This window comes from Scyliorhinus canicula, chromosome 6, assembly GCF_902713615.1.
Source record: "Scyliorhinus canicula chromosome 6, sScyCan1.1, whole genome shotgun sequence".
NCBI lineage: Eukaryota > Metazoa > Chordata > Chondrichthyes > Carcharhiniformes > Scyliorhinidae > Scyliorhinus > Scyliorhinus canicula.
The window spans coordinates 38615966-38642020 of NC_052151.1; the positions used below are offsets into that span (position 1 = coordinate 38615966).

The window sequence follows — 26055 nt, forward strand, 5'->3', positions numbered from 1 at the left end:
CTGCACCCGGGGCATCCCGACGATGGCAGCGAAGCCCACTGCTGGGGCATCCTGATGGCTGCGGTCCACAGGGTACTGTATGTATCGCTCCGCTGGGCATACAGAGTGTAGGTGACTGCACGGATGCATCTGTGTGCCGATGCCTGTGAGGTACCGGACAGATTCACACTCAGCGACTGGAACAAGCCCGTTGCGTAAAGGTTCAGGGTGACCGTCACCTTGACAGCCACCGGGAGCGGGTGTCCTCGCCATTCCCCTGCGGTGCCAAGTGTGCCATCATCTGGCAGATGTATCACACTGTCTCCCTGCTCATCCGCAGTCTCCTTCTGCATGTCCAGTCCGGAAGGTCCACAAAAGACATGTGGTCACGGTAAACGCGTGGCCTCATCTGGTGCTTCCTAGGCACCTTCTCCTCCTCCTTGTAATGCTGGGCGGGCAGCCTTCAGCCTGAGTGGCTGCCACCTGCCCCTCTGCAGCCCTCTCCTCTGCTGCAGCCTCCGCCCCTCTCTCTGAGCCGTCCCCGATCTCACTGCCACAGGGCTGCATGCAGGGCTGCAGCCATGGCCACGGCGGCCAACATTGCAGGATGACGCCCAAAAACCATAATTCTCTGCAGGGGGTGAAAGGCAAACATGTAATCATGGCGTATACACCCGTGCCCAACAAGGTACCATGGGCTACATGGTGGCCCCAGCTGTCATCGCGAGCCCCAACCACGCATGCCCCACACTCCGACCCCGTCAGTGCCCCCGGTCCTGGCACCCATCCCTGCTGCCAGGGGCACCGTTGGATGGCACTGCCCTCACTGGGGGCTGCCGTCATCGTGGCCCTGGGTCGTCACCCAATGGGTGCTGCCATTTGGGTTGGGTGCTGTGGGGGAGGACCCATAAGGTCATTGGGCATCCATACGGTAGTTGTCACTGCGTGCACCCAGGGGCCGATGTGTGTGGCCAGCAAGATGTAGCTTGCTTACTGTATGTTATGTATCAGTGAGTGCATTCCTCATTAAAGGTCATCAAAGTTCTGCTAAAAGTTTCTAATGCTGGGCTTGTGTTTGGCATGCTAAGAATGAGTGACAGTGATGAGTTTGACTTTCCATAGCAATATCACAGTCAGGTATATATACCACGGTGATTAGCACTGTTGCTTCACAGCTCCAGGGTCCCAGGTTTGATTTCCGGTTTGGGTCACTGTCTGTGCCGAGTCTGCACGTTCTCCCTGTGTCTGCGTGGGTTTCCTCCGGATGCTCCGGTTTCCTCCCACAATTCCCGAAAGATGTGCTGTTAGGTAATTTTGGACATTCTGAATTCTCCCTCAGTGTACCCAAACAGGCGCTGGAATGTGGCGACTAGGGGATTTTCACAGTAACTTCATTGCAGTGTTAATGTAAGCCTACTTGTGACAATAATAAAAGATTATGTTTATTATTTTCTCCCCTTTTAGTTGAAAACTTGCATTGCACTTTAAGGTGTTGCATTCCCTTCAACATTTGTAGCTATAAAATCATCCCTCTTGCTCCTGCTCCCTCGCTCTCTCTCTCTCTCTCTCGAACCCGTTGTTACTTTTCTTCTAGTTTGACCATGGGATAGTAATGAAGCTTAACACAGAAACTATACTGGATTCAGTGCTCATATTCTTGCATGAGAGCTGTTCCTGATGCAGCTGCTTTGATGACCGGGGATTAGATTCTCTGCTTTGCAACGGCGAGCAAGTATCATGTTCGGGCAGAGAATCACAAGAAAAGGAAAAAAATCCATTTTGTGTCCAGTGCTGATTCGGAAACCATGCTCCACTCTCTTGTTGGCGGCAAAATTGAGGTATGAGCCCCACATCCAAAACCATCATTTGCATGGATTTTAACATCATTAGCAGCTTGGACACTTCATGTTCCACCCCTGCATGATGCTCAACCCCTCTTAGGCAGAAGTCTCGCACGCGCAAATTAGTGCAAGTTTTCATAAGCGGGTCCTGGGCTCCATGGCTGCAGGGAAGCAACCTCAAAAGTTATCGGGCTTGCTGGGGGCTGGCTACCCGGTCCGGGGTAGTAGCAGGTAACAACTTGCTGCCAAGTCCATGAACTCAGGTGCCTCTTTGGGATCGAAGTGGCCTTGTTCAGACGACCATTGCTGCAGTATGTGTTTTATATGCACCCCTACTTAGAGGCGCCTGGCTGCTCACACTGCTGAGTGCTACCTCTGCCCTTTGAATGTTCAGAGAGCCTCTGGTCATCTGGTAGCCCACCCATGCCACCTCCCTGGAAACCCTCATACCCCAGTTGTATCATTAAGGGGATGGGCGTGGCCGAGCTGAATCAGAGAATGCAGTGGATCAACAGAGATCACCCCAACCAAAGGACACCTGCACGGTGGCACAGTGGTTAGCATTGCCGCAGTGACCCGGGTTCGATTCCAACCTTGGGTGACTGCCTGCATGGAGTTCACACGTTCTCCCTGTGTCTGCGTGAGTTTCCTCCAGGTGCTTTGGTTTCATCCAGTGCACTTTTAGCATGGATTTGCCATGCTAAATTGTCCCTTAGTGTCCAGGGATTTACAGGTTACAAGGATAGGGCGGGGTGGGTTGGAAGTGGGCCTAGGTAGGGGAGGGTCAGTGCATACTCAATGGGCCAAATGGACTCCTTCTGCACTGTAGGGATTCTAGAACCTTTGGAATCCTCCCTGGTTCTTTGCCCCTCTCATGGCAGAGGCCTCTCCATGCACCCTTAGGGACCACCTCGTGAGGCTGGCAGCGCTGTGCCTCGGCCACCTCCTTCCAGCCCTGTTCAGTTGGGCAGGCTGGAGTCTTCAGCCCTTCCTGGAAGAGAGTGTCCCTCCTCTCCTCACTGGCATGGAGTTGTGGGTTCACCTGGGAGAGACAGGTAGTCTGTGAGCCATCTTCATGGCTGCAGGGAATGTGGTAAGTGGAGCACTTAAAAACAGCTCCATCTATCAGGCTCATTGATGCTAATTCCGGCCCAAGCAGTTACCATGCCCACTGGGTTGGGAATTGCTCTCAATTCACGCCAGCAGAATGCTGGTCCATTTGCATGTCCTGATTCACTTACCGAATAACGGCCCCAGTGGGAACATGAATCAGATGCTAATCAGTCCCAAACGGAAACTTCCCCAAATGAGACAGTTATCTTCGTTATCTGTTTCATGAGTTAACCAATTTTATAGGTCCTTTAGGATGAATATAGTCCTATCAATACATTGATCAAAATACTTTGTGTCATCCAGGACTCAGTTTGCAGTACTGTCGTCTCAAAGTCCTGGCTTTGGATTCAAGTCCCATTCCAGGACTTCGTACAAAATTCAAAGTTGACAGTCCAGAGGTCCTGATCAGCACAGATGCCAGCCTTCAGCTAATGTGATTCGTGAGTGAGGGAAGATTACTCAAAATGTGTGACTCAGCTCTGTAGCTACATTGTAATAAGCGCCTTGTGACCACAACCAACACAACCACAAGGTTGGAAAGGGCTTGAACACCAGCAAAATGAAGTGCCTTTGAGAGTCAAAAGTCCAGCACTTAAATCACAGTCACTGAATTGTTACAGTGCAGAAGGAGGCCATTTGACCCATCATGACCGCACTGGCTCTCCAAATAAGCATCATGATTTGTGCCATTTTGCTGCCTTAACCTGTACCCCTGCACATTGATGTTTGTGTTCAAATAATCATGTAATGCCCTTTTGAATGGCTTCATTGAACCTACTTCCACCACACTTCCAGGAAGTGCATTCCAAATCTGAATCACACGTGCAAAAAAGCTTTTCCTGCATCATATTTGCTTCTTTTAAAACCACATTAAATCTGTACCCTCTCTTTTTTGATCCCTTTATGAGCGGGAGCAATTTCTTACTATCTACTGTGTCCACCCCCTCATGATTTTGAACATGTCTATCAAGTCTCTTCTTAGCCTTGTTCTCTCAAAGAAGAACAGTCCCAACCTCTCCAATTTATCCCCAGAACTGAAGTTTTTCATCTCTGGAACCATTCTTGTAAACCTCTTCTGCTTTCTCTCCAATGCGTTCACATCCTTCTGATAGTGTGGCAACCAAAACAGTACACAATATTCTGGTGGAGGTTTAACTAGTGCCTTGTGTGAGTTCAGCATAGCTTCCTGCTCCTGTACTCTATGCCCCTATTAATAAAGCCCAGAATAACATATGCTTTATTAACTGCTCTCTCAAAAGAATGGTAGAGCTATAATGACAGGGGATTCAATTGTAAGGGGAGTTGACAGGTGTTTCTGCAGAGCAAACAAGACTCCAGGAAGGTATGTTGTCTCCTGGATGCAAGGGTCCTGGATGTCCCAGAGTGACTGTAGGACATTGCAAAGGGAGAGGGTGAACAGCCAGCTGTCGTGATGCATATAGGCACCAATGATATAGGTATAAAATGGGATGAGGTCCTACGTGCTGAATTTAGGGAGTTAGGAGATAAATTTAAAAGTTGGACCTCAAAGGTAGTTATCTCAGGATTGCTACCAGTGCCATGTGCTAGTCAGAGTAGGACTGACAGGATACACAGGATGAATACGTGGCTTGAGAGATGGTGCAGGAGGGAGGGATTCAGATTTCTGGGACAATGGAACCGGTTCTGGGAGAGGTGCAAACATTACAAATCGGATGGTATACACCTGAGCAGGACTGGAACCAATGTGCTCAGGGGGTTATTTGCTAGCGCTGTTGGGGAGGGTTAAACTAATGTGGCAGGGGCATGGGAACCAATGCAGGAAGTCAGAGTGTAGTAAAGAAGGGATAGAAACAAAAGCCAGTGAGGAGAAAAGTGGAAGGCAGAGAAACAGATTGAACTGTGTTTATTTCAATGCAAGAGGCCTAACGGGCAAGGCAGATGAACTCGGGCATGGATAGGTACATGGGACTGGGATATTATAGCTATTACTGAAACATGGCTAAAGGAGGGGCAGGACTGGCAGCTCAATGTTCCGGGGTACAGATGCCACAGGAAATATAGACCAGGAGATATGAGAAGAGGGGGAGTTGCGTTTTTGATTAGGGACATTATGGCAGTACAGAGAGAGGATATATCCGAGGGTTCGCCCACTGAGTCTATATGGGTGGAACTAAAAAATATGAAAGGTGATCACTTTGATAGGACTGTACTATAGGCCCCCCAAATAGTCACTGGGAAATCAAGAAGCAAATATGTAAGCAAAAATAGAGTAGTAATAGTAGGGGACTTTAACTTTCCCAACATTAATTGGGTAAGTGGGAAATCCATTCCTGATCCATTGGGCATGATTCAACCACTATGTTGTGCCTGGAGAGAATCTGGTTATGCCGGGTAAATAGTGGGAAAGGTCAAAATTGATTTCATGCCAGGCACAAACCAGTTTACAATTCACCCGGCCTGCAACGATGGCGAGTTCCAGATCTCGCCCAAAGATGGCCAGAATATCATTAACCCTCATTTGCATTCATTTCGATCTCATTAGTGAGATTGAAGTCGAATGCAGCGGCATCCCTGGAATTACCTGACTCACCAGCGAGAAATCACCCAGGCATCATTTAGTACTTCTTTTTATAAATGTGAAGCTGGAGCAATGGCTGCTGAAGGGAAGAGGAGGTAAGTTGCCATTTCCATTTCCCGGCATGCAACTCAATGGCACTGGAGCTGCTGCCCCAGTTCTCGAGGGTGAGACAGCCCTCAGGGTGGTTGGACTTGGTCAGGGGTTGAGGGGTTCCAGATCGGGGTCACCCCTGGGCCAGGGTGGGTTAAGGGGTCTGTAAGTTCTTCAAGTCACCCTTCAATATTGTGGAGACCCATAACAGGGGCAAGCTGCAGCCTGTCTGTCCCACCAAACACATCCAGGACAGAGCCTTGCTGTGGCTTCTGCCTTGAAAGTTAATTCACTCCCTTTGACTGTGAGCCCTGAGTCTCGACGATCATATATGCTCCTGACTGGCTGCCTGGCTGTTGCTGCTGGCTATCTGGCCTGGCTCTGCTCTCTCACTCTCACTGCCTGGTCCGATTACTGTCCAGTCCTCTCACTCTCAGCCCTAGCCTCTGATTGTGGTTGCGTCGCCCTGCTGGCTGCTGTTCCTCGAAAAGCACGATGCAGCCGCCTGCCTGGCCTTCGCACCTATCGACTGCTCACCTCTCGGCTCTCGCTTGAGCCTTAACGACCGAATGTGCTCCTGGCCTGGCCTCTGTTCATTGGTTAGTTGCCCGCCTGCCCTCATCACCCCACTGCTCCCCTTGATGGCCATTGGCCAGCGTCTTCTCCTCGCCTCGCTGAAAGCTTCACAGGCTCACATCCCGAAGTTAGGTCGGCGATTTCACTTTTGCTTTCGGCTCCCCACCCTGCTAAATGTCAGAAACCTGCCTGCTGCTTCACTCAATGAAAGTTCAGAAACCTCACACCAATTCAGGAGATCTGTCTGAACTGCTCTTAAGTCTCCCGCACCTCTCAAAGTCGGGCAAACTGTCTCACTCTAACAATCCACTACTCAGAGCCCAATGTATTACCTATTGATAGGTTCCAGAAATCAGCAAATTCAGAGCTACCAGGCTCTGATTGGTGCTCCCACACCTCTGACATCTAATGATCTTTATTAGTGTCACAAGTTAGCTTATCCATGTTCATAGAAGGTGCCCCTAGAATATCATAACTGATGCACCAGTTTGTTCTTGGAAGTCAATTCAAATTTTTTCTATGCATCAGTAATTCTGCCGTTGGGACAGCAGAATATTGGTGGTCAACCTCCAAGATGGAGTCCACAGCTTTTGTCATCCCTCTCTCTCCTTTTTCACAATGTGAGCTTTATATGAAATAAATATAAATAAATAAATAATCTTTATTATTGTCACAAGTAGGCTTACATTAACACTGCAATGAAGTTACTGTGAAAATCTCCTAGTCGCCACACTATGGCGCTTGTTCGGGTAAACTGAGGGAGAATTCAGAATATCCAATTCACCTAACAAGCACGTCTTTCGGGAATTGTGGGAGGAAACTGGAACACTGGGAGGAAATCCACGCAGATACAGGGAGAACGTGCAGACTCTGCACATACAGTGACCCAAGCCGGGAATCAAACCTGGGTCCCTGGCCGCTGTGAAGCAGCAGTGCTTGCCATTATGCTACCATCTCTCAGTCTGGGACTTCCCATTGGCCAGGACCCTGACCTGCAGCACTCAGTGTTTCATTGTTAGTCGGCCTCTGTCACTATAGCAAGTTATTAAATTTAATTTATAGACATTTGGCAACTTAAGGGTTGGTCCCAGAATGTAACCATGAAGTAGCTGTATTTACATGGAAAACCCAACTAGATGAATGTTGTTCTTTAGAGAAGTGAAATGCCAACTCTGGCCTTCAAATAACTGTTTCTACACCATATGGGTGATTCCAAATGCCCTTGAGGCAACTAGGTTAAATAAGCCTTGCCAATGTTGTATCACATCACAAGAATAATATTCTTTATAAAAGCACGGGTTGGGAACCTCCCAATGGCAAATTTTGCAAATTAAATATTTTTAATATTCTTTGGTACATATATTACAGAACTCACAAATAAAAAAACAAATTTAAAGTGAAATTTAATGAATTTCCAAATGTATGGGAGGGTAAATTAAATTATGTTTCATTATGAAATTTAGAAATCACATTGCCTGAGGTTCCTGAAGGAAGTTATCCAGAAGGTCAAGAAATGAATCATTATCGTAAGATTATCGCTGAGTACATAAATAGCTGGAATGGGATCGAAAGAATACTTACCACAACCATATATACAATATTGGAGATTGCTGAGAAAACGCCAAATGCTCTTTTGGAAGAAGTTATTCATATTATGGGAAGTAAGTCAAGATTTTCTATCACCATAAACAATTCTTTCTGATTTTAAAAGTTACTGTATGAACCTACAGAGTGCATGAATCTATAACAAACAGGCACACAGAGTTAGGAGCATGGCAGTGGTAGGGTTTGGTGGTTTGAGGTTGGATGAGACCACAACTTTTACGATACTGGACAAGAACACAAAAAAAAATTTTGTTTGTAAAACTGTGAGGAAAGAATATTTGACCTCAGGAATAATTGACCAATAGGTATCTTTTACCTTAAATCAAACTTCAATTTAAACACAGAATTAACCATATTAACATCAAATAAATAGCTTTACAATTATCAGTTAAACAGTTTTAAAAAACTTAAAAAGGAAAAACTTGGTAACTCACTATCTACACGTGCCACTAATTCCAATTAAGCAACCCAATATAGTTCAAATGCCACTTATAAATAATGTTAGCAACAGATTTACATTCTTAGCTTGTGGAGACTTTTGGAGACAGTTCCTTTCAAGAGCAGATCCAGTACACGTTTGGCCAACCTAATAACATTTGGCAAAACTGCTGCTGAACTTAAAATATTCCAGCAGACTGCAAAACTACAGATGGATCTGGCTCCTTCCATTAATTACATCATCTATATCCCACTAAGTTCCATGACCTGCTTTGCTAGGACTAAGCACCGCTCCTTTATAAATTATCTATTCTCCAGGGAATCTCCAGCAATTATATACCCAGTAACCCCACCCAACACTAAGGGCAATTTTGGACACTAAGGGTAATTTATCATGGCCAATCCACCTAACCTGCACATCTTTGGACTGTGGGAGGAAACCGGAGCACCCGGAGGAAACCCACGCACACACGGGGAGGATGTGCAGACTCCGCATAGACAGTGACCCAAGCCGGAATTGAACCTGGGACCCTGGAGCTGTGAAGCGATTGTGCTTTCCACAATGCTACCGTGCTGCCCCTAAAGCAGACGTAATGCCTGTATGTATTTTAAACCAGAGATTTTAATAACTTAAATGGTGACCAAGAAACTATTATCAATTGTCGTAAAAATCTGCCTGGTTTAGTAACGTGCTTTAGGAATTGATCTGACATAATAACAAAAGAACAGGAGTAGGCCATTCAGGCCATTGAGCCTGCTTCGCCATTTAATACAATCATGGCCGATCGAACATAGAAAGATAGAAAATCGAAGCAAGAGAAGGCATTCGGCCCTTCAAGCCTGCACCGCCATTAATTATGATCATGGCTGATCATCAAGTTCAATACCCTAATCCTACCGTCCCCCCAAATCCCTTGATCCTTTTAGCCCCAAGAGCTATATCTAATTCATTCTTGGAATTACACAACGTTTTGGCCTCAACTACTTTCTATGGTAGTGAATTCCACAGATTCACCCCTCTCATGATGAAGAAATTTCTCCTCACCTCTGTTCTAAAAGGTTTACCCCTTATCCTCAAACTATGACCCCTAGTTCTGGACACCCCACCATCGGGAACATGCTTTCTGAATCTACCCTGTATAATCCTGTGAGAATTTTCTAAGTTTTAAAGAGATCCCCTCTCACTCTTCTAAACTCCAATGAATATAATATTTCAATGCTTTCCAAACCCGTTATCCCCATAACCCCTTACTTTATTTAATCAGAAATCTATCAATCTCTGCTTTAAGTACGGTCGCACAGTGTTAGCACTGTTGCTTCACAGCACCAGCAGGTTTGATTCCTGACTTGGGTAACTATGCAGAGTCTGCATGTTCTCCCTGTGACTGCGTGGGTTTCCTCGCGTGCTCCGGTTTCCTCCCGCAACTCCCAAAAGACGTGCTGTTAGGTCATTTGTACCTACCCAATGACTGAGTTTCCACAGCCCTCACGGTAGAGAATTCCAAATATTCACAACCCTCTGTTTAAAGAAATCTCTCCTTATCTTGATCCTAAGTGGCACCCCTTTTATTTTGAAATTGTACTCCCTTGTGTCAGACTCCCCAACCAAGGGAAATATCTTACCTGCCTCTACCCTGCCTATTCCTTTAAGTATTTTGTACGTTTCAATGAGATCACCTTTCATTCTCCAAAACTCTGGAGAATACTGGCCCAGTTTACCAAATCTCTCACCAGTCTAGCCATATCCGGAACAGGCACTTCCTGTTTGTTGCACTTCCTCAATGACAATACATTGGCCGGGATTCTCCAAAAACACGGCTAAGTGTTGGTGCCAGCGTAAACACCGGAGTGTTTCAAGGTGGCATCAACGGGTCTCTTGGCCCAGCAATTCCATGGCCCACAGGGGGCCAGCACGGTGCCAGAGTGCTCCGCGCTGCTCCAGCCGCCGATACGCGGCCCTGCATGCTGGCCGCAGATCCGTGCATGTGTGCGGTGGCGTGCGACATGGTGGACCCACACAACGGGTCGGCGCGGGAAGAAGGTAGGCCCCTCCCAGATAGCGCATGCCCGCCGTTCGTTAGTCCCCAATCGTGGGCCTGGTCGTCGTTGAGGCCCCTGCGGAGACTGATCCCCCGCCTCCCACCAGGACAGCCACCGCAGCCGCGACACCAAGCTCCCGCCGGGTGGAACCATAAGTGAACCACGCCAGCAGGAACTCAGCCGGTCGACTGCTGAGAATTGCCACGGGGGCCTCTTTCAACGACCCCTGACCGTCGCTGCGTCGACCCCGCGTGCGCGACTGGTGCCGATTCTCCGGTCGCCAGAGATTCGTGTCCCAGCGTCGTACCCGATTGCGGGTCCGACGCCCACTTCTCCGTCCCCGCGCCAAGCGCGATTAAGACGCGGAGGCTCGGAGTACCTCGGCCATATTTTCTGATGTAAGAGGGCCAAGACTGCACGCAGTATACTCCAAGTGCAGTCTAACCAAGCTCCTATACAATTGAAGCAAGACATCCTTACATGGTCTACATGCATCTCCCGACTCACAGCAATGTGGGTAACTCTTAACTATGCACTGAATTAGTCTAGCAAGCTACTCAGTTGGACCTGCACACCGGAGGTTCAAGAAAATGGGTAATCACTACTTTCTCAAGGGCAATTCGGAATGGACAACAAATGCTGTCCTTGCCAGTGATATCCACATTCCGTAGAATCAAAGAAACGTTATGATGCAGAAGGAGGCCATTCAGCCCATCATGTCTACGCTACGCAGGCCAAAAAAGAAAAAAACTAATGACTTATTTTAATCCCATTTTATAGCACATGGTTGCCATGCAGGTTGCAGCACTTAAGGTCCAGATCCAGGTACCTTTTAAATTAGTTGAACATTTCAACCCCAATCACTAACTTAGGCGGCAAATTCCAAGCATCCACTACCCTCTGGGTGAAAAGGTTTTTCCTCATGCCCCTCTAATTCAACCTCTTTAAATCTATGCCCTCTGTCTGTGAGGAGTTTTCATTTTCTCCAGGTGTCTGCGTGGTTTTACTCTTGGTGCTCTGGTTTCCTCGCATTGTCCAAAGATGTGCAGGTTCAGTGGATGGCCATGCTAAATTGCCCCTAGTGTTCAAAAAGATGAAGGGGGTTACTGGGTTACGAAAATAGTGTCGGGCTTGGGCCGAAGTAGGATACTGTTTCCAAGCATCGGTGCAGACTTGATGGACTGAATGGCCACCTTCTGCACTGTAGAGATTCTATGATTCTCTGATTCTATGATAATCAACCCCTCAGCTAGTGAAAACAAGTCTTTCCTGTCTATCCAGTCTGGGCTCCTCACAATTTTGTACACCTCAATTAAGTCACCCCTTAGCCTCCTCTGTTCTCAGGAAAACATTGCATATGAAATGAAATGAAAATCGCTCATTGTCACGAGTAGGCTTCAAATGAAGTTCCTGTGAAAAGCCCCTAGTCACCACATTCCGGCGCCTGTTCGGGAGGCTGGTACGGGAATTGAACCGTGCTACTGGCCTGCCTTGGTCTGCTTTAAAAGCCAGCGATTTTGCCCAGTGTGCTAAACCAGCCCCTGCAACATCTGCAAGGAATTTGGAGAGGGTGTGAGACTGACAACCAGCAGTGTTTTCTATCCTGGGACCCTCCATTCCCCCATTGCTCTCCCTATCTCCTGCCATCCAACACTCCCTGCCCACGCACTTCTGGCCGCAGCGGGGGCCCGTATTTACCGGACACCACACCCTGTACCCCAGACACTTGCATGTAACGTTACCTGGGCCATGCTCTGCTTCCCTCCCTGGTGCACATGCCACCCTCTGGTTGCCGAAATGTCACTGGTCCTGGGGCCCAACCCCTGGGTGCTCAGATGTTGGCTGTTGCTCTCGCAGACTTCAGGCTCAGTGACCAGGCATCATGGTCTGATTGGGATGCTAGACAATAGGCCCCACATGCCACATGGTACACCACCCACGAGGATCCATTTGGGATGTGTGAAGTGTTCACTTACCTGCGATTGCTAATTCTCAATTAGCAATAGCCTTCAGTGCGGGGCCAGAGGCCTCTGCAATCAGTGGGAGTTATGGGTAGTCAGTGGGGCAGATGTACTCCTGGGATGGGAACACCCAAGTTTGGCTATAGTACTTTCTATCCATGCATCTAAGTCATTAATATATATATTTTTATAGTTAGGGCCCGAGTACCGAACACTGTGGCACTCCACTAAGTCCATCTTGCCAACCAAAGAAAGACCAATTTATCCCGACTCTCTGCCCTTTGTTAGTTAGCCAGTCTTCTATCCAAGTGAATAAATCATCCCGAATCCCATGTGGTCTTATCTTGTGTATTAAACCTTTGTGTAGCGCCTTATCAAATGCCTTCTGGCAGTCCAGATATACTACATCTGCGGGATCCCCATTGTCCACTTGGCTTTTTACATCTACGAAGAAGTCTACCAAATTAGTCAAACACAATTTATAAAACCATGCTGACTCTGATGGATTGCATTTTGACTTTCCAAATGTCTTGTTATTACTTCTCTAATAACAATTTCCCAATGACAGATGTAAAACTAACTGGTCTATGCTTTCCTACTTTCTGTCTCCCTCTCTTTTTGAATAAGGGTGTTACATTAGCATTTTTCCAATCAACTGGAACCTTACCTGCATCCAGGGAATTTTAGAATATTATAACCAATGGATCCTCTATCTCCACTGCTACTTCCTTTAAGACCCGAGAATGGTGCTGTTCGGGAGGGTTTAAAGTAATTGGCAGGGGGGTGGGAACCGGAATAGGCCAGTAAGTGTAGAGACTGGGGAGAAAAGTGAGACTGAGATAAACATAGTGTAGAGTAGGAGCAGGCAAAGGGTAGCTGCAGGGCTCAGCGGGACTGTAGATCTGGAGGGCGGTTTGCTTCAATGCAAGAATTATAACAGGTAAAACAGATGAACTGAAAGCCGGGATTACTGCATGAAACTATGATGCAATTGCAATCACAGAGACATGGTTAAAGGAGGGACAGGACTGGCAGCTTAATGTTCCGGGATATCATTGTTTTAGAGAGGACAGAAGGGGAAGTAAAAGAGGTGGGTTTCCTCCAGGTGCTTCGGTTTGCTCCCACAATCCAAAGAGGTGCAGGTTAGTTGGATTGACCTTGATAAAATTGCCCCTTAGTTTCCAAAAGGTTAGGCGGAGTTATCGGATTATGGGGATAGAGTGGGGACATGGGCCTAGGTAGGGTGCTCTTTTAGAGGGGTGCTGCAGACTTGATGGGCCGAATTACCTCCTTCTGCACCTAAGTGATTTTATGGTAGTGTCCACCATTAGAATCTGGAATCAGTTCAGACAGCACTTTAAACATAGTTGCATGCCGTTGATGGCTCCTATATGTAATAATAATCGTTATAAGTCTCACATGTAGGTTTACATTAACACTGTAGTGAAGTTACTGTGAAAATCCCCTGGCCCCCACATTCCGGCGCCTGTTCGTGTACACAAGAGGGTGCATTCAGAATGTCCAACTCACCGAACAGCACATCTTTCGGGACTTGTGGGAGGAAACCGGAGCACCTCAGGAACCCTATGCAGGCATGGAGAGAACGTGCAGACTTCGCACAGACAGTAACCCAAGTGGGAATCAAACGTGGGACCCTGGCACTTGAAGCATCAGTGCTACCCACTGTGCTGCCTAATCATCACTTTGTGCGGACGGGCTTGGACCCAACATTTAGGTCATGGCAGGGGAATGATGTGTTGGGTACTCTGGATCTGTGGAGACTGTGTTTACCTTAGCAGTAACACAGACAGGCTACCAACACTTGTAATAGTACAACTCTATTTTATTTAACTAAGAGCTGTTAAACATACTTGCACTATGGGTTGACACTATGTTATATTGACTGAAGACCTATGCCTAACCTGACCAGCCTATACTGCTAGCACATGGTGGATGTTTGTGCTACTGACTGCGAGCTCTGTCTGTTTCAGAGGCTGCATCCCGAATGAGCGGGAAAACTAGTGCCCTCTGGCTTTATAGTGACCGTGTCCTGTCTGGTGATTGGCTGCTGTGTTGTGTGTGTTGATTGGTCTTGCAGTGTGTCAGTCAGCGTGTGTCTCTGCACCATCATATACTGATGTGTATATTATGCCATCCCCACTTTTTAAAAAAAAATGTGTGTTCATGGCAATAAATAATGTATGATGTGAATGTTCCTAACTACATGTGGCATATGTGAGCATATTTACAAGACTATGTACAGAAACTCTTAAGATATTTACATTGGAAGGTGTCGAGTGCAGATGGACAGTATTTAACTCAAAAACAACTAGAACAACAGTATGGACAAACCAGTGAGTTAATCAAACAGGGCAACAAAACAATCAGTTCATGAGTTCAGAGAGTCCATGAATTCAGGCAGTTCATAAATTTAGTCTCTGAGGTGGGCGACGAATTCTGATTGACCGCCTCAAGGGTGGGTCAGGAGCCGCCTGTTCTGGAATGGGCGGGACTGTGTCAGACTCAAGAGGGTGGCAGAGTGAAAGGGAGATCTGCAAAGTCCGTAATGGGTTCATCGTGATGGCGAGGCAGGACCTGCGGATCTTGTGGCGAGCAAAGAAGGAGGCGTAGTGCCCGCCTATTTCGGCGCAGAAGAGAACTGTCTGGTAGACGAACCAAAAATGACCTGAGGGCCACTTGTCTGAGCACCACAGCAGTGGCGGACCAGCCACCATCTGGAAGTTGGACACGGACATCGTCATTAGGAACCAGATCAGGGAGATCTGTGGCATGGACGTCGTAGGAATATTTGTGTTGGGCCCGGGATAGCTGCATTCGGCGAAGGACTGGAACGTTGTCCAAGTCCGGGACATGAATGGCTGGCACAGTCGTCCACAGTGTGCGATTCACCAGTAATTGAGTCGGTGACAGGCCGGTGGACAATGGAGCGGATCTGTAAGCAAGCAGGCGAAGGTAAAAATTGGATCCTGCATCAGCCGCCTTGCACAGGAGTCGTTTTACGATGTGCACCCCCTTTTCTGCTTTGCCATTGGGTTAGGGGTAATGGGGACTGGACGTAACGTGTGAAGTTGTATCATTTGGCAAAATTGGACCACTCCTGACTGGCAAAATACGGGCCATTGTCGGACATGACCGTGAGCGGGATGCCATGGCGAGCGAAGGTTTCCTTACACGCACAAATTACCACAGTTGAGGTGAGGTCGTGCAGCCTAACTACCTCCGGGTAGTTCGAGAAATAGTCCACAATGAGGTCAAGCGCACGGAACAGGTCGATGCCCGCTTTGGTCCAGGGGGACGTGACCAACTCATGGGGTTGCAAGGTTTCCCTTGGCTGAGCAGGCTGGAATCGCTGGCATGTTGGGCAGTTGAGCACGGCATTAGCTATGTCCTCGTTAATTCCAGGCCAGTACACTGCCTCACGGGCCCTCCGGCGACATTTCTCCACTCCCAGGTGGCCCTCATGGAGCTGCTCAAGGACGAGGTTGTGCATGCTGTACGGGATGACGATCCTGTCCAACTTGAGTAGAATTCCATCTACCACCGCTAGGTCATCTTTAACATTATAGAATTCAGGGCATTGGCCCTCGAGCCACCCGTCTGTCAGGTGGCGCATGACACGTTGGAGCAGGGGATCGTTGGCTGTCTCACGATGAAACTGGATGAGTCGTTCATCCGTGGCGGCAAGATTGGATGCGGCGAATGCCACATGAGCATCAACCTGGCACACGAAGCCCGCTGGGTTGCAGGGTGTGGTGACAGATCGAGAGCGTGCATCAGCGACGATGAGCTCCTTGCCCGGGGTGTAGACGAGTTCGAAATCGTAACGCCTGAGTTTAAGGAGAATGCGCTACAGGCGCGGAGTCATGTCGTTAAGGTATTTTTGAATGATATTGACCAGTAGCCTGTGGTCTGTCTCGACTGTGAACTTTGGGAGTCCATAGACATAGTCATGGAATTTGATGACTCCGGTAAGAAGGCCCTGGCACTCTTTTTCAATTTGCGCATAGCGCTGTTCGGTGGGCATCATTGCACGTGATGCGTATGCGACAGGAGCCCATGAGGAGGCATCATCACGTTGAAGGAGCACTGCTCCAATGCCGGACTGACTAGCATCCGTGGAAATCTTTGTTTCTTTGGCCAGATCAAAAAATGCCAACAATGGGGCCTTGGTCAGCTTCGCCCTGAGTTCCCGCCATTCTTGTTCGTCGGCGGGGAGCCATTGGAACTATGTCGTCTTCTTGACCAGGTTCCTGAGAGCTATAGTGTGGGAGGCGAGGTTAGGGATGAATTTCCCCAGGAAATTGACCATGCCCAGGAAGCGGAGGACCGCCTTCTTGTCCTCCGGTGTCTTCATGTCCTTAATGGCAGATACCTTGTCAGCATCTGGCTGCCGCCAAACTGTGAGATGTGTTCTCCGAGGAATTTAATTTCTGTTTGACCAAAGGAGCGTTTGGCCCTGTTGAGGCAGAGGCCATGCTCATGGATTCTTCGGAAGACGCATTGGAGGCGATCAATATGCTCCTGCGGGGTGGTAGACCAGACGATTATGTTGTCCACATATACGCGAACACCTTCGATGCCCTCCATCATCTGTTCCATAATTCTGTGGAACACTTTCAATGTAGAGATGATGCCAAACAGCATCCGGTTGTAACAATACTGGCCAAATGGGGTGTTAAAGGTGCAGAGCTTCCGACTGGATGCGTCGAGTTGGATCTGCTAGAACCCCTTGGATGCGTCTAGCTTGGTGAAAAATTTGGCGCGAGCCATCTCGCAGGTGAGTTCTTCGCGCTTTGGAATGGGATAGTGTTCTCTCATAATATTGTGGTTGAGGTCCTTGGGATCAATACATATACGTAATTCGCTGGATGGTTTTTTCACGCATACCATTGAGCTGACCCAGTCAGTCGGTTCCGTAACTTTTGAAATTACGCTCTGGTCCTGGAGGTCCTACAGCTGCTGCTTGAAGTGGTCCTTGAGGGGTGCTGGTACCCTGCGAGGTGCGTGCACCACAGACGTGGCATTTGGTTTTAACAAGATTTTATAAGTGTATGGGAGTGTGCCCATACCCTCGAATACACCGTGGTATCGATTGATGATGGCGTTCAGCTGTGTCCGAAAGTCAGCATCCGGAGATGCGGAAACATCAGCGGGTGACAGGGAGTGAACCCTTTGGGCAAGGTTTAGGAGTTTGCATGCCTGAGCACCCAGCAGGGAGGCTTTAGTGGATCCCACTATTTCGAATGGCAGGTTAGCCTTTAATGACCGGTACGACACTTCAAGCTGGCAAGGGCCACTGGCAGCATTGGCATTACCATTATAGTCCAGAAGCTGGCAGGCTGATGGCAGGATGGTAGACTTGACATGGAGGCTTTCGAGGTCAGACCGCGCAATGAGGTTGGCTGACGCACCGGTGTCCAGGCGGAATCGGATGCGGGATCGGTTGACCGTGAGGGTGGCACACCACTCGTCGTCCGGATCAATGCTGAATATTGGGAGAGACTTGACTTTTGTCTTCGGGGGCATCTTGTGTTTGGTGATGATGCCCATCCGAAATGGTGCGTTAGAGTCCTCGGTGTCAAGGTCCGGAATCAAGTCAGAGTCGGAGGTGGAGCCGTCATTACAGGACTGCGCGAGGATGTGAAGGTGGATGAGGAAAGACTGAGAAGGTTCATCCTTACCCTGCAAATGCAGTTGGAAGACATAGCGCTCAAAACTTTCATTTACCTTGATGTCACAGTGACTGTCGAATTTGAGGAAGGCTGTCTTGAACTTGGACTTGTCTTCACCTTCAGCGAAAGTGAGAGATTTGAAGATATGAATGGCGTGGTCCCCGGCCGTGGAGAGGAAGAGAGCAATATTCCTGCCGTCTGAAGCAGCTTCCAGGTCTGTAGCTTCGAGGTACAGCTGGAATCGTTGTTTCAAGATTTTCCAGTTTGCACCGAGGTTGCCGGTGATGCGGAGCGGCGGTGGGGGGGCGGACGCTGTCCATACTACAGGATGGCTGATTGCTGATCGAAGGCAGATTACTTGAAGGTAGGTCTATTAAACTCTTAACATCACGTACTGGTACCATGATGTGTTGGGTACTCTGGATCTGTGGAGACTGTGTTTACCTTAAAAGTAACATAAACAGGCTGCCAACACTTGTAGAAATACAACTCTATTTTATTTAACTAAGAGCTGTTAAACATACTGGCACTGTGGGTCGACACTATGTTAGATTGACTGAAGACCTATGCCTAACCTGACCAGCCTATACTGCTAGCACATGGTGGATGTTTGTGCTACTGACTGTGGGCTCTGTCTGTCTCAGAGGCTGCATCCCAAATGGGCGGGAAAACTAGTGCCCTCTGGCTTTATAGTGACCGTGCCCTAACTGGTGATTGGCTGCTGTGTTGTGTGTGTTGATCGGTCTTGCAGTGTGTGTCTCTGTACCATCATATACTGATGTGTATATTATGACAGGGAAGGGTCTGGATAGGTTTGTGGAGGGAAGGTTTGATAGTTTTGAGGAGCTGTTGGAAAAATGTCAGCTCCCTGGAACCAATTTGTTTCAGTATCTCAAAAAAGACCACAACTAAAGTCTGCAGGTGGGGTCAGAGTGGATGGGCAGGGAACACCATTGCAGCAGCCTGCAAGGCAGCCATGCAGCTGCGCACGTCGCTGACTGCCCACTGTTGGCTTCGGGCCACAGGTTGTATGGATGTTGTTCAAGGCGGGTCAGTTTTTGGCAAATCTACATATTGGACCACGGCCATGAGCCTTAATCTAATATGCAGATTCCCAAGGTACCTGAGCCTTTGGGATTCAATCCCTTCACCTCGGGGACATAGAACAAGAACATAGAACATACAGTGCAGAAGGAGGCCATTCGGCCCAATGAGTCTGCACCGACCCACTTAAGCCCTCACATCCACCCTATCCCCGTAACCCATAACCCCTCCTAACCATTTTTGGTCACTAAGGGCAATTTATCATGACCAATCCACCTAACCTGCACATTTTTGGACTGTGGGAGGAAACTGGATCACTCGGAGGAAACCCACGCAGACAGGGAGAGGACGTGCAGACTCCGCACAGACAGTGACCCAGCGGGGAATTGAACCTGGGACCCTGGCGCTGTTAAGCCACAGTGCTGTCCACTTGTGCTACCGTGCTGCCCCAACCTCAGATGAGCGCCATTTGGTACTGGTCCCCACAAACGGGGACCAAACAAGCACAAAAGCATGGTGGTTAGCGCAATTGCTTCACAGCTCCAGGGTCCCAGGTTCGATTCCCGGCTTGGTTCACTGTCTGTGCGGAGTCTACACATTCTCCCCGTGTGTACGTGGGTTTCCTCCGGATGCTCCACTTTCCTCCCCCAGTCCAAAGATATGCAGGTTAGGTGGATTGGCCATGCTAAAATGCCCTTAATGTTCAAAATTGCCCTTAGTGTTAGGTGGGGTTACTGAGTTATGGGGATAAGGTGGAGATGTGGGCTTGGGTAGTGTGCTCTTTAAAAAGAGAGCTGGTGCAGACTTGATGGGCCGAATGGCTTCCTTCTGCACTGTAAATTCTATGATTAAAAAAAAGAAGGCACTCGTGGGAGTCTCCAAGTGGATCGGAGGCCCCCAGCTGCATGCTCTTTGGGTAGGGTGGTGCCTTGGCACTGCTGGTGCTCACTGGGTACCCTGACAGTGCCACCTGGGGCTTTTTACAACCTCAGCTTCCCGTTTAGGCCCCTTATTCAATGTGAGTTGCATTGAATAGCCATGTGTTTCTGGGCACTGCGACTGACGGGAAACACGTGGCCAAACATGCTCGCTTGAGCTCTTTGTTCCCTTTTGGGAAGATAACGCCTTTAGTCTGAGAATCGGAGAATCCTGCCGCAGTTCTCTTTGTTCTTTAAATTGTATCATTTAATTTACACTGCTTCGCATTTTTCCTCAACACTTCTCCAAATTGGATTTTATTCTGCCAATTGCCTGCCCATGCCACCAGTTTATGTACTTCTGAAGTATGCTAGTTATCTTCCTGTTTACCATATTTCCAAGCTTTTCATATAATCTTTAAATATTGACCTTGTTCCCTTTATATCCAAGTCCAGATCACTAATATCAAAAATCACTAAATTGATAATGAGAAAGGGCATTATACCAATGCCTGAGGGACATCACTCTATACTTTTATCCAATACGTAAAACACCTTTTCACTGCAATTTTCTGCTTTCTGTCTCTCAGCTAATTTATTTTCCCAGCTGCCACTGCCACTTTAATCTCTTGGACTTCAGTTTTTCGAACAGGTCTATGAAATTTCAATCAAAAACCTTTAGAGTCCTTTTGCATCTTGCAGAAAAAGTCCTGTCGAAATCAATTTATTGAATATATTCAGTTCTCATGTTACTCTTAGAATATTATCACATACACAACTATGGAATTTGTTTGAGAAAGTCCAACCACTATTATACATGAAATATTAACGTTGCATGAAAACATTATTAACTTTCAATTTATTTGGTATACAAACTCTGGCAGAACCCTTCAAGTATTATGGCTGGGAATTATCTGGTGCAGACCTAGATGAAGAAGAAGAAGACGCTGAAGCAATGGCAGATGAAGCAGTTGAGGAAGCAGGAGAAGAAGAGGAGGAGGAGGAAGAGGAAGGGGAGGAAGAAGAAGTAAGTACACGCTACAATTGTACATTTATTTTAATACCGTTATGTAACTTGATACATAAACTTATTTTGGGGCACTTAATAAATTGCATATTGAGTTGCATCAGCTCGCCATTAGTTGAATTACTTGATTATCAGCAAAACAAACATTAATTTGATTTGATTTTGAGTTATAGAAAATCTGTATGGAAAAATTATGATGACTACAGCAGATTGTTTTAAGAAGAATTTTCATTGATTCCTGATCCAGAATAGGAAAACATCTAGGTTTTATGTTGAGAAATCAAATTAATTATATACTCTGTTAATTTTTGGTCTGATGAGATTGTGTCAGGGAGAAACATGAAAACCTTTTGTTAAGTATATTCCATACTGACATAGACCAATGTTTAATCAGTAAGGGAATCAAGAGTTATAGTAATAAGACAGGAAAGTGGAATTGAGGATTATCATATCAATCATGATCTCATTGAATGGCAGAGCAGACTTGATGGGCTGAATGGCCTACTTCTGCTTCTATGTCTTATGGTCTTTCACTACCCCTAAAACAACAGAGCAGCCAAACAGCTGGAAATCAGGCGATGTCAAAATCAACATCAACAGGGGCGGAGTTGTGAAATTTCAGGTACCGAACTGAAGCAATGATTCATCAAAGATGATGGGGGAAGCGGTCATGCCCGTCACTCTCGACATGATGGAGGGAGTGATGGTAAAAGAGTTAAAGAAATTTGGTGGAGAAATGGATGGACGTTTCCAGAGGCATAGCCAGGAATTGAAGGCATCATTTAAAACTATTGTGGAGGAGAGTTTGGGCCCGGTCAGGAGCAGCTGAACAAGATGACTAAGGCGGTAGGCGAATAGTCGGAATATCTGAAGGGCGTGGAGGAGGCCTTACCTCACACAGAGACTGACTCACGTAACTGGAGACCGAAATGGCAATCCTTGGAGACAGGAATAAAGGCCTCAAGGCTAAACTGGGTGATATGGAAAACTGGTCCAGGCACATGAACCTGAGGCACGTGGGTCCACTGGAGGGAGTTGAAGGCTCAAGACTGACCAAATACTTTGCTGCAAAGTTTTCTCTGCTGTTGAGCGGTTAGGTATTTGCTGCGCCAGAGCTAGAGAGGGCACACAGGGTCTTGAGGCAGAAGACTTCAAGCGGCAATCATTCGGTTTCACAGCTTCCAAAGGAAGGAACGGGTCCTGGAATGGGCCAAGAAAGCCTGATACATCAACTGGGATGGTAACTTGGTAAGAAGTTACCAAGACATCGGCACGGAATTGATAAAGTGACGGGCAGCCTTAAATAAGGTGTAGACTGCCCTATTCAGTCGAGGAGTGCGGTTTGGGATGGGTTTAAGCAAAAAAGCCAAGAGTCATGTTTGACTCAAAGTACCTTTATTATGAAACTCCGGAGCAGGCTGAGGACTTTATCAGAGGTCATGGACTGGCCATGGTTTGTGGGATACGGTTGGACTGTTGAATGGTTGGGGCTTTACTATTTTACTGTTTTATTGTTCATGTCATGTTGTTACAAATTGAGTTGGGGTACTGGTAGAGACGTTTGGATTGGGGCATTTCCTCTGTTCTGCTTTCCTAAATATCCTTCTGAGGGTGTCTTCCCTTTGTTGAAGGCTTTTCCTTAATATGGGTGGGGAAGTGGATTAGTTGGAAGGGCAAGCTTGGGCAGAAACAACCGTGATGGTTAAGGAATAGGTGGGATCTGGGGTGGGGCGGTCATATTACTAGCGCTGGGAAGTAGGCTAGTTCACGGAGGTCAAGTGGGGGATGGGGCTACGACTTGTCAGGTCAGTTCGGTGAGGCTTGATAAGGGCTCATCCAGCAGGGGCAGCAGAGCAGAGCTTCTGATTGGCTGATCCGGGGAGATTTGCATACGTGCAGTGCGGTCAGCGTAAGTTGAAGGTGCACCTGCATCAGTGACCCAAGGTGTTCGACGGAAGTCAAGCATCCAGCAGGGGGCAGCAGAGCAGAGCTTCTGATTGGCTGTTCCGGGGAGGTTTGCATACATGCAGTGCGGTCAGCGTAAGTTGAAGGTGCACCTGCATCAGTGACCCAAGGTGTTCGACGGAAGTCAAGCATCCAGCAGGGGGCAGCAGAGCAGAGCTTCTGATTGGCTGTTCCGGGGAGGTTTGCATACGTGCAGTGCGGTCAGCGTAAGTTGAAGGTGCACCTGCATCAGTGACCCAAGGTGTTGAGGAACAGTGGAGAACCTTCCAAGCGACTTTTCACAGTGCTCAGCAAAGGTTTATACCAACAAAAAGGAAGGACGGAAGAAAGAGGGAAAATCGACCGTGGATATCTAAGGAAATAAGGGAGAGTATCAAATTGAAGGAAAAAGCATATAAAGTGGCAAAGATTGCTGGGAGATTAGAGGACTGGGAAATCTTTAGGGGGCAACAGAAAGCTACTAAAAAAGCTATAAAGAAGAGTAAGATAGAGTATGAGAGTAAACTTGCTCAGAATATAAAAACAGACAGTAAAAGTTTTTACAAATATATAAGACAAAAAAGAGTGGCTAAGGTAAATATTGGTCCTTTAGAGGATGAGAAGGGAGTTTTAAAAATGGGAAATGAGGAAATGGCTGAGGAACTGAACAGGTTTTTTGGGTCGGTCTTCACAGTGGAAGACACAAATAACATGCAGCGACTGATAGAAATGAGGCTATGACAGGTGAGGACCTTGAGAGGATTGTTATCACTAAGGAGGGAGTGATGGGCAAGCTAATGGGGCTAAAGGTAGACAAGTCTCCTGGCCCTGATGGAATGCATCCCAGAGTGCTAAAAGAGATGGCTAGGGAAATTGCAGATGCACTAGTGATAATTTACCGAAATTCACTAGACTCTGGGGTGGTCCCGGTGGATTGGAAATTAGCAAACGTGACGCCACTGTTTAAAAAAGGAGGTAGGCAGAAAGCAGGAAATTATAGGCCAGTGAGCTTAACTTCGGTAGTAGGGAAGATGCTGGAATCTATCATCAAGGAAGAAATTGCGAGGCATCTGGATAGAAATTGTCCCATTGGGCAGACGCAGCATGGGTTCGTTAAAGGCAGGTCATGCCTAACTAATTTAGTGGAATTTTTTGAGGACATTACCAGTGCAGTAGATAACGGGGAGCCGATGGATGTGGTATATCTGGATTTCCAGAAAGCCTTTGACAAGGTGCCACACAAAAGGTTGCTGCATAAGATAAAGATGCATGGCATTAAGGGTAAAGTAGTAGCATGGATAGAGGATTGGTTAATTAATAGAAATCAAAGAGTTGGGATAAATGGGTGTTTCTCTGGTTGGCAATCAGTAGCTAGTGGTGTCCCTCAGGGATCCGTGTTGGGCCCACAATTGTTCACAATTTACATAGATGATTTGGAGTTGGGGACCAAGGGCAATGTGTCCAAGTTTGCAGATGACACTAAGATGAGTGGTAAAGCGAAAAGTGCAGAGGATACTGGAAGTCTGCAGAGGGATTTGGATAGGTTAAGTGAATGGGCTAGGGTCTGGCAGATGGAATACAATGTTGACAAATGTGAGGTTATCCATTTTGGTAGGAATAACAGCAAACTGGATTATTATTTAAACGATAAAATATTAAAGCATGCCGCTGTTCAGAGAGACTTGGGTGTGCTAGTGCATGAGTCACAGAAGGTTGGTTTACAAGTGCAACAGGTGATTAAGAAGGCAAATGGAATTTTGTCCTTCATTGCTAGAGGGATGGAGTTTAAGACTAGGGAGGTTATGTTGCAATTGTATAAGGTGTTAGTGCGGCCACACCTGGAGTATTGTGTTCAGTTTTGGTCTCCTTACTTGAGAAAGGACGTACTGGCGCTGGAGGGTGTGCAGAGGAGATTCACTAGGTTAATCCCAGAGCTGAAGGGGTTGGATTATGAGGAGAGGTTGAGTAGACTGGGACTGTACTCGTTGGAATTTAGAAGGATGAGGGAGGATCTTATAGAAACATATAAAATTATGAAGGGAATAGATAGGATAGATGCGGGCAGGTTGTTTCCACTGGCGGGTGACAGCAGAACTAGGGGACATAGCCTCAAAATAAGGGGAAGTAGATTTAGGACTGAGTTTAGGAGGAATTTTTTCACCCAAAGGGTTGTGAATCTATGGAATTCCTTGCCCAGTGAAGCAGTTGAGGCTCCTTCGTTACATGTTTTTAAGGTAAAGATAGATAGTTTTTTGAAGAATAAAGGGATTAAGGGTTATGGTGTTCGTGCCGGAAGGTGGAGCTGAGTCCACAAAAGATCAGCCATGATCTAATTGAATGGCGGAGCAGGCTCGAGGGGCCAGATGGCCTACTCCTGCTCCTAGTTCTTATGTTCTTATCTCCCTCAACAGTATCCAAAGCGGTATATCTGTTTTGCAGGGAGATGACCGCAGGGGACACCTGCACTGCCTTCCTACTCTTGCTCTTTCTTTTGGTCACCCATTTTCTATCTCCCTCAGTAACCATCACCTGCGGTGTGACCAACTCGCTAAACGTGCTATCCACGACCTCCTCAGCATCGCGGATGCTCCAAAGTGAGTCCATCTGCAGCTCCAGAGCCGTCAAGCGGTCTAACAAGAGCTGCAACTGAACACACTTCTTGCACGTGAAGGAGCCAGGGACAGTGGACGTGTCCCTGAGCTCCCACATCGCACACGAGGAGCATGACATGGGTCTGGGATCTCCTGCCATGTCTTAAACCCTTGGTAAACTAAAACAACTAGAATTTCAAAATAAAAATAAATAAATTAGACAATGAAAAGAAAAAGAGAGACTACTTACCAGTCACTTACCAGCGTTAAAAAGCACCTCCTCACACTCTGCACCGATTTACCTCGCTGCACCAAATTACCAAGTTTCAATCCCCACTCTGGATGAGTCTCACTCCGGATGTGTCTCCTGGAAAAGTGCTAGCTTACTGTGTGCGCTGTCTGTCTGTCTTTTATACAGACCTCAGCTAACCGATGACTCAAAAAATACCTTAACTTCAAAGAGTAGAATACAATGTGCCCCTAAACAGGCCTCAGGTGATTGACAGATAACTGTCTCTCAGCAATTAGGGTGGGGGCAGCTTCAACCAATCAGACACTAAGCTCCACACTGCACTTTTAACTGAAAAACAGCAGAATTAGTTTTTCCACTTACCTTTGCTGATTTACCTCACTGCA

General features: G+C 47.3%; 1 protein-coding gene across 1 annotated transcript in view; it reads left to right on the forward strand.

The window, feature by feature from the left end:
- Window positions 1-26055, forward strand: part of ak9 (adenylate kinase 9) — a 457701-nt gene that overhangs the window by 242056 nt on the left and 189590 nt on the right. The window contains exons 23-25 of the mRNA XM_038801009.1: window positions 320-370; window positions 7623-7820; window positions 20742-20884. Coding sequence (XP_038656937.1) covers window positions 320-370; window positions 7623-7820; window positions 20742-20884 — 392 coding nt within the window. The remainder of the gene's footprint in view (window positions 1-319; window positions 371-7622; window positions 7821-20741; window positions 20885-26055) is intronic.